We start from the raw sequence: 8,587 nt of genomic DNA, 5'->3' as shown, positions 1-8,587 counted from the left end.
TCCCAGTGTGTAGATGGTGGATAGTGAGAGGCGCAGTGAAGGAGGACACAAGGTTGCAGTCTCTTTACCTTTTTACTGAAGGCTTCAGCATCCACAGTCCAGAGCACAGATCACAGGGCAGGCAGAGTCCAGCCGGTTTGGAGGCAAATCCAGAGTCCCCTTATCTAGGTGGGAATCAGTAGCCTTCCTCTAGCGCCTGGGTGTTGTAGTACCTTATTGCTGAGCCTCTCATAAGGTCCTCACAACTGTTGTAGATGTTCTAGATGTTATGTCTCTCTTTCTGTCCCCCAGATGGATAGGAAAATCCGTATGACCGGTGGCCTGAGGCTTTTTACAGGGACTCTAGCACGCCCCAGCCTCTCGTGGGTGCCACCTTGCCTCCTGGGTATGAGGCGGATCAGTAACTTGAAATTAGCTGTCCTGTTGGTCTCTGGAGCAAGGCATAAAGGACTGTTGCTCCCTCGGTGTTCCGGCTACCGGATCCTGCGCCTCAGAAGGAGGCTGCCTGTGCAGGGCAGAACTCCTGGTTTCCACTCCTTTTGCTATGACTTCTTTCTCACTCTCTACAATACAGTTCTCTTTTCGTGTCCTTTCTTAGGAACTGCCGCACGTGGGGCAGGCACAGCTCCGTGTCCTTCTGTCTGGGCCTCTGACAAGATCCCACCCCTGTCAGGGAACAACTACCTGAGCCGAAGCTCAGCCAGCAACTGCCTAACTTCCTCTCTGGGCCACCAGTTTTACCTAAGTGTGAAGAGTGCCCTAATAAATAGGAGCATTGCTCCCCCTGGTGGATTGGACTATGAAATGTGTTGTATGTTTGTAATACCTGGTAAAGAGATCTCCTTCATTGCCTCCAAACGTAACATCATTCCCCCCTAGAGGAGAATTATATTACTGCAACGACCAGGACCCTGGGGCGCTGCACATAATATTTAGAAATTCCTGATTCTATTTATTTTGAGACTAATACTAATCATTTCAGTCCAAATGTTGCTGCATCCCCATTGGCACATTATAGTTGCCAACTAAATATTTGAACACCTGACCTGGTAGTTGCTGCTCTTGGGGGTGTATAATAATAATAATCTTTATTTTTATATAGCGCTAACATATTCCACAGCGCTTTATAGTTTTGCACACATTATCATTGCTGTCCCCAAGGGGGCTCACAATCTAAATTCCCTATTAGTATGTCTTTGGAAGGAAACCGGAGAACCCGGAGGAAACCCACGCAAACTCCTTGCAGATGTTGTCCAAGGTGGGATTAGAACCCAGGACTCCAGCGCTGCAGTGCTATCCACTGAGCCACCATGGTGTATATAATGGTCTGAATATACAGTATTATCTATGGCATATGCATGTTTTGTCTGAAGAAGGAGCTTGAACAGCTCCGAAACATGTAGCAAATAAACACTTTTAAAGCCATTATTCCATTTTTACTATGGCTAAAAGATCCTAAGCAGGGCTAATTTTTCCCCATCCTAATCCCCTTTTTTCTGTATATTTTTCAATATATAGATGTGCAGATTTGCCATTATTTCCAGCTGAGGGCACTACCAATTTGATAAAAACAGTAAAGCAGCTGGGAGATTTTCCATAGTAAATAACATCTATTATCTATACATTTATAAAATTCTGGTTAATGGTTACTTAAAGGTGTAAACAAGCCCTCCATATATAAATCCTACCAGGCCCGGTAACCACTGCTCCTCAAGAAGCCTTTAACCAAACCAACACTCTACACAATGAAGGTCTTCTGTCTAGTCTTCCTCACATTCTTTGTGGCCAGTGATGCCAAGGTATTCACCAAATGTGATCTGGCCAAGGTCCTGAAGAATGCCGGTCTCGATGGATACTATGGCTACAGCCTGGCCAACTGTATGTATAAACCCACTTCAACTTTCCTATCTCTGTCTATGTAGTGATGTTAATTGTAGTTCTCTAGGTTAAATATTTAGAAAGCATCAAGCTAGCATATGCAACAGAGACAGCCAAAGATCAGGTTGGCATCATAGAAAGAGTCAAAGATCAGGATGGCACCATAGAGACAGACAAAGACCAAATTGGCACCATAGAAAGAGTCAAAGATCAGGATGGCACCATAGAGACAGACAAAGACCAAATTGGCACCATAGAAAGAGTCAAAGATCAGGATGGCACCATAGAGACAGACAAAAGTCAGGTTGGCACCATAGAAAGAGTCAAAGATCAGGATGGCACCATAGAGACAGACAAAGATCAGATTGGAACCATAGAAAGAGTCAAAGATCAGGATGGCACCATAGAGACAGACAAAGATCAGGTTCGAACCATAGAAAGAGTCAAAAATCAGAATGACACCATAGAGACAGACAAAGATCAGGTTGGAACCATAGAAAGGCTCAAAGATCAGTATGGCACCATAGAGACACGCAAATATCAGGTTGGATCCATAGAAAGAGTCAAAGATCAGGATGGCACCATAGAGACAGACAAAGATCAGGTTGGAACCATAGAAAGAGTCAAATATCAGGTTGGCACCATAAAGACTTCCAAAAGACAGCCAAATATTAGGCTGGCACAATAGAGACAACAAAAGATCAGGATGGCAACATAGAGGTAGGCCATAGTTTAGGTTGGCACCACAGAGTCAGTCTAATGTTCAGGCTGGAACCATAGAAACAACTGAAAACATGTTTGGCACAGAGGGACAGCTAAAACTTAGGCTGGCACAATAGAGACTGATAAATGTAAACTTCACAGTATAGACTGACACCACAAAGATGTTAGCACTATAGAGACAGCCAAAGCTCTAGTTTGCATCAAAGAGTATGTTCAAAGCTCAAGTTGACACTATAGAGGCAACTGAGGCTTAGGGTGACATCATAGCTGTCTCTTAAAATACAGGTTTGCACTCTAGAGACAGCCGAAGTTTTGGTGGACACTGTAGAGCAGCCTAAACTCACGCTGGCAATATTGAGACAGCCTAAACTCAGCATGGCACCATGGACAGGGTCCGAAACTCAAGGTAGCGCCATAGAGATAGGTGAAATTCAGGTTAGCACTATCAAGCCAGCCTATAGATTAGGTTGGCACAACAGAGACAGCCCATATGTAATGTCCAATGTCAGTCAAAGCTCTACTCAACATTAAAGAGTCATCTCAAAGCTAAGGGTAGCACTACAGAGAATGCAGAAACTCAGGTTGGCACTATTTAGACAGCTCAGGTTGGCATTACAGAGACAGTCAAAGCTCTGGTTGAAACAATTCTTTTTGCCACTGCAGACATTGCGATTTTCCAGATTGCAACAGTATCAAGGAAGGGGACCAAACCTAAGGGTCATGTCTCTCTTCTTTCCTACAAGGGGTTGGAAGGAGAGGGCTTAAACGTTGCCAGCTCCAATGCACATACTATGTGTTTGTTATCAGGCTCTTGGAAGAAATGGCCCAACCATGTTGGGTTATTGACTTATTTAATAGGCGGTAAGAATTTGTCTGTATCCTATTTCGATAGCTAGCTATAAATAGGATATGAGGCAAACAAGCACAAAGTCCTTGAGTACCCAGTGCCACTGGGAGTGGGACCAGATGGAGACCCCGACAGTAATAGTAGAAGACCCACATTTAGATTTTTCCCATGACGCATACCTTGATATAAACCTATGGATAGATAACTGCACATATGATTCTGGATGAGGAACCAGGTTATGGGTCTCACTACCCTTATCTCCTTCAAAAGATGGGAGAGAGGCTATATCGTGATATGAAACAGTATAAAAAGGATGGCTCCTTTTGATGGGAAAGACCATGTGGTCTTCAACATGGCTATCGTTTATTTGACCACAACAGGTCTACAAAGGAAGCAATGCTGGAAGCCTCCACCTGTTGATGAGAACAGCATTTTGTCAGAACTTTGATGTACATGTATTTATCATTGTTGCCTCTTTTTTATCTGGTTTTATGAATTAATTTTCTTTTTAAAGGGATGTGCATGGCTTACTATGAAAGCCGCTATACCACCAACGCACTGAATGACAATGGCGGGAGCAGGGACTATGGCATCTTTCAGATCAATAGCTACTGGTGGTGTAATGATGGAAAGACATCCGGAGCTGTGTCTGCATGTAGCATCAGCTGTACCAGTGAGTAAAAACTGAAACTACTAAAAAGTAGCATCTAACATGCTGAATATCTGAAAGGGCAACATTCCTAAAAATATATATACAATTTATTTCATTTTTTGATTAAAGAAAATAAATGAAAATAATTTATCAATAAGCAGCTAACAATAAAGTCCCCCTTAAAGAGGATTTTTCTTACAATCTTAAAAACCTCTGCGAAACAAGAACTGAATGAGATGCAGAGTATACTTTATATTTTAAAATAACTTCTAATGTGATTTTCTTTAAGATTTGATGAATGATGACATCAGTGATGATATTACATGTGCCAAGAGAGTTGTCAGAGATCCAAATGGCATGGGAGCCTGGTAAGTAACTTTTTATGTAACATTTTTCAGAAAATTAACCTTAAAGGGGTTGTCCAGGATTAAAAAGTATCTGCCTCTTTTACAGAAACAGCTCTGCTTTTATCTAGGGAATGAGTATGATATTGCAGCTTACCCCATTCACTCAAATAAGGAGTAGCAGAAAAACTAGACACAGGCCCTAGACACTAGTTATAGAAGAATATTTCTGGGGATTTTTTTTTTTGTTACTTTATAAGAAGCAATTGTTCTATGAATATTTTTTTCACATTCAGTCACATTTTCTTGCTATTTGAAAAAACAATTAAGTTAATTAAGGGTTAATATAAGACATCACCAAACGCAGCATAATATTTGTTCTTAATTCTTTACAGGGTGGCTTGGAACAGCTACTGCAAAAACAAGGACGTGAGCAGCTTTGTCAGTGGATGTGCTTTATAAGGGGAAGATGAAAACCCCATGGCGGTGCCTTAAAAAAATCCACAGGTTCTTTTAAAATATGATCAAATTGTATTTAAAAGTAACTGGGGGAATAAAGATTTTGAAGGGAGTATATATGTTGTCTTACCTCTTATTCTTTTATCTTCTTGGCCAAAAATACCAAGGTCATTACCTTACATAGGGTGTCCAAAGTCCTGAAAATTCTGAAACTATGGCTACAGCCTGAAAAACCTTTTGTATAATAATAATAATTAAGGATAATAATTATTTCTACAGCGCGAGCATATTCTGCAACACTTTACCATTCAGAGAGTACTTGCACAAACAAGATAAGACATTACAGGGTAACACATAAGTCAACACATATTTTTATATCTATGCCATCACGATGGGCCTACTAATCAGAAAGAGCACCAGGAATGCTGGCAGGTATGAGGAGGTTCTCAGGGGCTATTGACCCTTATCTGCTAGTCAGGACAGAGAGCAACTACACAAAGTTTATCTTTGTTCTACTGAGGGTATGTGCACACGTCAGGATTTCTTGCAGAAATTTCCTGAAGAAAACTGGAAATTTTCAGCAAGAAATCCGCATTTTTTTTTTTGCGTTTTTTTCCTGTTTTTTTCACGTCTTTTTTAGCATTTTGCAAGCGTAATTAGCTTGCAGAATGCTAAAGTTTTCCAAGTGATCTGTAGCATCGCTTGGAAAACTGACTGACAGGTTGGTCACACTTGTCAAACATAGTGTTTGACAAGTGTGACCAACTTTTTACTATAGTAAAAGATAGAATGTTTAAAAATAATAAAAAAAATAAAAAAATGGTTATACTCACCCTCTGCAGACAGCCGATATCCTCAGCGACGTCTGTTCCTAGATGGTGTGGTTCAGGACCTTCGATGACGTCGCGGTCACGTGAGCGGTCACATGACCGGTCTCGCGACCAATCACAAGACAGCGACGTCATCGCAGGTCCGGAACCACACCACCTATAGGAACCGAAGCGGCAGCATGCAGCGGTGAGAGGCGGGAACACTCCGGGGGCCATCGAAGGTGAGTATATGACTATTTTTTATTTTAATTCTTTTTTTTGACCAATTATATGGTGCCCAGTCCGTGGAGGAGAGTCTCCTCTCCTCCACCCTGGGTACCAACCGCATATAATCTGCTTACTTCCCGCATGGTGTGCACAGCCCCGTGCGGGAAGTAAGCAGATCAATGCACTCCTAGGTGTGCAGAATCCCTGCAATTCCGCATTTTTAATGAACATGTTGCTTTTTTTTCTGCAATGCGATTTTTTCGCGGAAAAAAATGCAACATTTGCACAAAAAATGCGGAATGCACTGTAAATAATAGAAGGCATATGTTAGCGTTTTTTTCGCGTTTTTATCACGTTTTTATAGCGAAAAAACGCGAAAAAAACCGCGAAAAATACTGAATGTGTGCACATGGCCTCAAGGACCCCAATTAGTAAATTACACATGTTGATTGTAGAAAGAACCTTGAAATGCCTCACTTACCTGTGTTGGCGTTTCAGGAAAAATTGAACACTTGCTGCTGGATTCCTCTCTACTACTGTATTATAACTAGAGATTCCCGCACCAGGGCACCCTGTAATCAACCTTTCATGTTCAAGATCATGTAATAGAAAATGTTAAAATGGGTCCTCCATTATACTAACCAAAAACATATTGGCCTGGTGTACCTTTTAAGGTACTACTAAGGCCCTTTGGCCAGTACCTCACCTAGTAGTCAACTAGCACTGTATTTTCTCTGTGGCGGTGAGTCCGGCATAAAGCGTGGCCACTTACTTGTAGAGTGGAAAGGATCAACCATTGCAGGGAACCATATCAATCTCATGTGAAACCTCCAACACATGACACATATTAGTTTTTTATGGCCTACACAGACTACATATTGATTTTAGGTATTTGTATTACTTGGGTAAACCATATCCATGATAAGAGGCCACAATCTGTGGTGGTGGGTGTCCTGGGGTAATATCCAAAGTATAACAATACTAAAGTATAATAATACCTGTGACCTAAATATTGGAGTTGCACATTTCTTAGAAACGTTTTGTCGCTGCTCATTTTCCGTGCATTTGGTGCCGGGCTTTGGGATGAAGTTGAGGTCTGCTGGGTAAAATACCTCTGGGAAATATAATTACACCTGGGAGTTATATGTTGTGGATATAATATTATCAGAAAGAAATAATTACTGGTCAGAAACAATAATGGTTACAATTAGTTACATAGTGGAAGAGGACGATGGCTGTTATTTGTAAATCTGGAATTGCACTCCCTACTGGGTCTCCCTACCGACTGGAAAATAGAAATCTTATCTGCTAGCGTCCCATGGACCCTTCTCAACGGGGTTACATCAGGGACTGTCCCCTCTCAGAGCTACTTTTTTAGTTCTTCAGGAAAGCAAGCACATTTATGTAATTCTTTACTTACTTTTTACATTTTTTTAGTTTATATTTGGATCCAAAAATGTATATTTGGATTCTAAGAATTCCTAATTAGCTTCTCTTTTTTCCACTGGACTTTTCCTAAGTTTTAGAGTTGGCCGGATCAATTCTCTGGATTCTGATCCATCGGCCAGGTCAGAAGTCACTGGCCGCTGGACAGGAAGCTTGCAAATCTCAACCTTCATACCTAAATGACGACCACGCACCAGCCCTGGGTGCGCTGGGAAGCCTGGAAGGCATGAGATTTGCAAGCCTCCCATTCAGCAGCCAGAGACAAAGACTATTGACCTGGTCGATAGATCAGCAATCGATTTATCCAACTCTAAAAAATGGGGAAAAGCTCAGAGGAAAAAAGAAAAACTAACAAGGGATTTTTAGAATCTGAATATTAATTTTCGGGAAAATGGACTTGTGTCCTACGAAACGATCCACTCAACTCTAATAATTTGTCTAAAATCTAGCAATTTTTTTAAACAAAAAAATAATTAGTAAAACATAAAACTTATAAAGGGAACTTGTGAACTCCAAGTGAGCTTTTTTTTTTTCTCTAAGAGGTCGCAGCGCCGACCTGTGGATCTGCAGCAGCTGACAAACTACACACCTTTACTGTGTACCACCAGGTGAGCAGTTCTCTCATAATTGATTAGAAGCAATCCTGGGGATAAGACCCTATTTGCGCTTTTTTTGTCTCCTACTTTTCTATACTAGCTCACAGTGCATGTCAGACCAAATGAGAATCATGAGGTCATGTACACCTGAAGGGGGGCAATGTATACCAGGATGGGGAGGCATATATACCAGGATGGAGGGACATGTATACATGGATGGGGGCACATGTATACCAGGATTGGGCACCATGTATGCCAGGAGGGGTAGACATGTGTACCAGGATGGGGGCCGTGTATACCGTGATGAGGATATATACAGCTCTGTCAAAAAGTAAGAGACCACCACATCAAAACCCTGTCATAGACAGCCCAATCTCCAGACCTGAACCCCATTGAAAACCTCTTGAATGTAATCAAGAGGATAATGGATAGTCACAAGCCATCAAACAAAGAAGAACTGGTTAAATTTTTGCGCCAGAAGCAGTGTGATAGACTGGTGGAAAGCATGCCAAGACCCATGAAAGCTGTGATTAACAATCATGGTTATTCCACAAAATATTGATTTCTGAACTCTTCCTGAGTTAAAACATTGGTATTGTTGTTTC

General features: G+C 41.4%; 1 protein-coding gene across 1 annotated transcript; it reads left to right on the top strand.

The window, feature by feature from the left end:
* Positions 1 to 1,719: 1,719 nt before the first annotated feature.
* On the top strand, positions 1,720 to 5,011 carry LOC143809284 (lysozyme C-1-like). The gene is made up of 4 exons (XM_077292386.1): positions 1,720 to 1,878; positions 3,963 to 4,121; positions 4,390 to 4,468; positions 4,840 to 5,011. Exons 1-4 carry the CDS (start codon positions 1,746 to 1,748, stop codon positions 4,904 to 4,906), a joined length of 438 nt encoding a protein of 145 aa, XP_077148501.1. The 5' UTR covers positions 1,720 to 1,745; the 3' UTR covers positions 4,907 to 5,011.
* The last annotated feature ends 3,576 nt before the right edge of the window (positions 5,012 to 8,587 follow it).

Source organism: Ranitomeya variabilis, chromosome 2 (genome assembly GCF_051348905.1).
Source record: "Ranitomeya variabilis isolate aRanVar5 chromosome 2, aRanVar5.hap1, whole genome shotgun sequence".
Taxonomy (NCBI): Eukaryota; Metazoa; Chordata; class Amphibia; order Anura; family Dendrobatidae; genus Ranitomeya; species Ranitomeya variabilis.
This window is presented reverse-complemented; position numbering and strand designations above follow the sequence as displayed.

Coding starts and splice junctions, on each gene's coding strand:
- LOC143809284 (XM_077292386.1), top strand. CDS start 1,746: ATGAAGGTCTTCTGTCTAGTCTTCCTCACATTCTTTGTGGCCAGTGAT. Junction 4,122..4,389: donor ATGTAGCATCAGCTGTACCA/GTGAGTAAAAAC, acceptor ATTTTCTTTAAG/ATTTGATGAATGATGACATC. Junction 4,469..4,839: donor CCAAATGGCATGGGAGCCTG/GTAAGTAACTTT, acceptor AATTCTTTACAG/GGTGGCTTGGAACAGCTACT.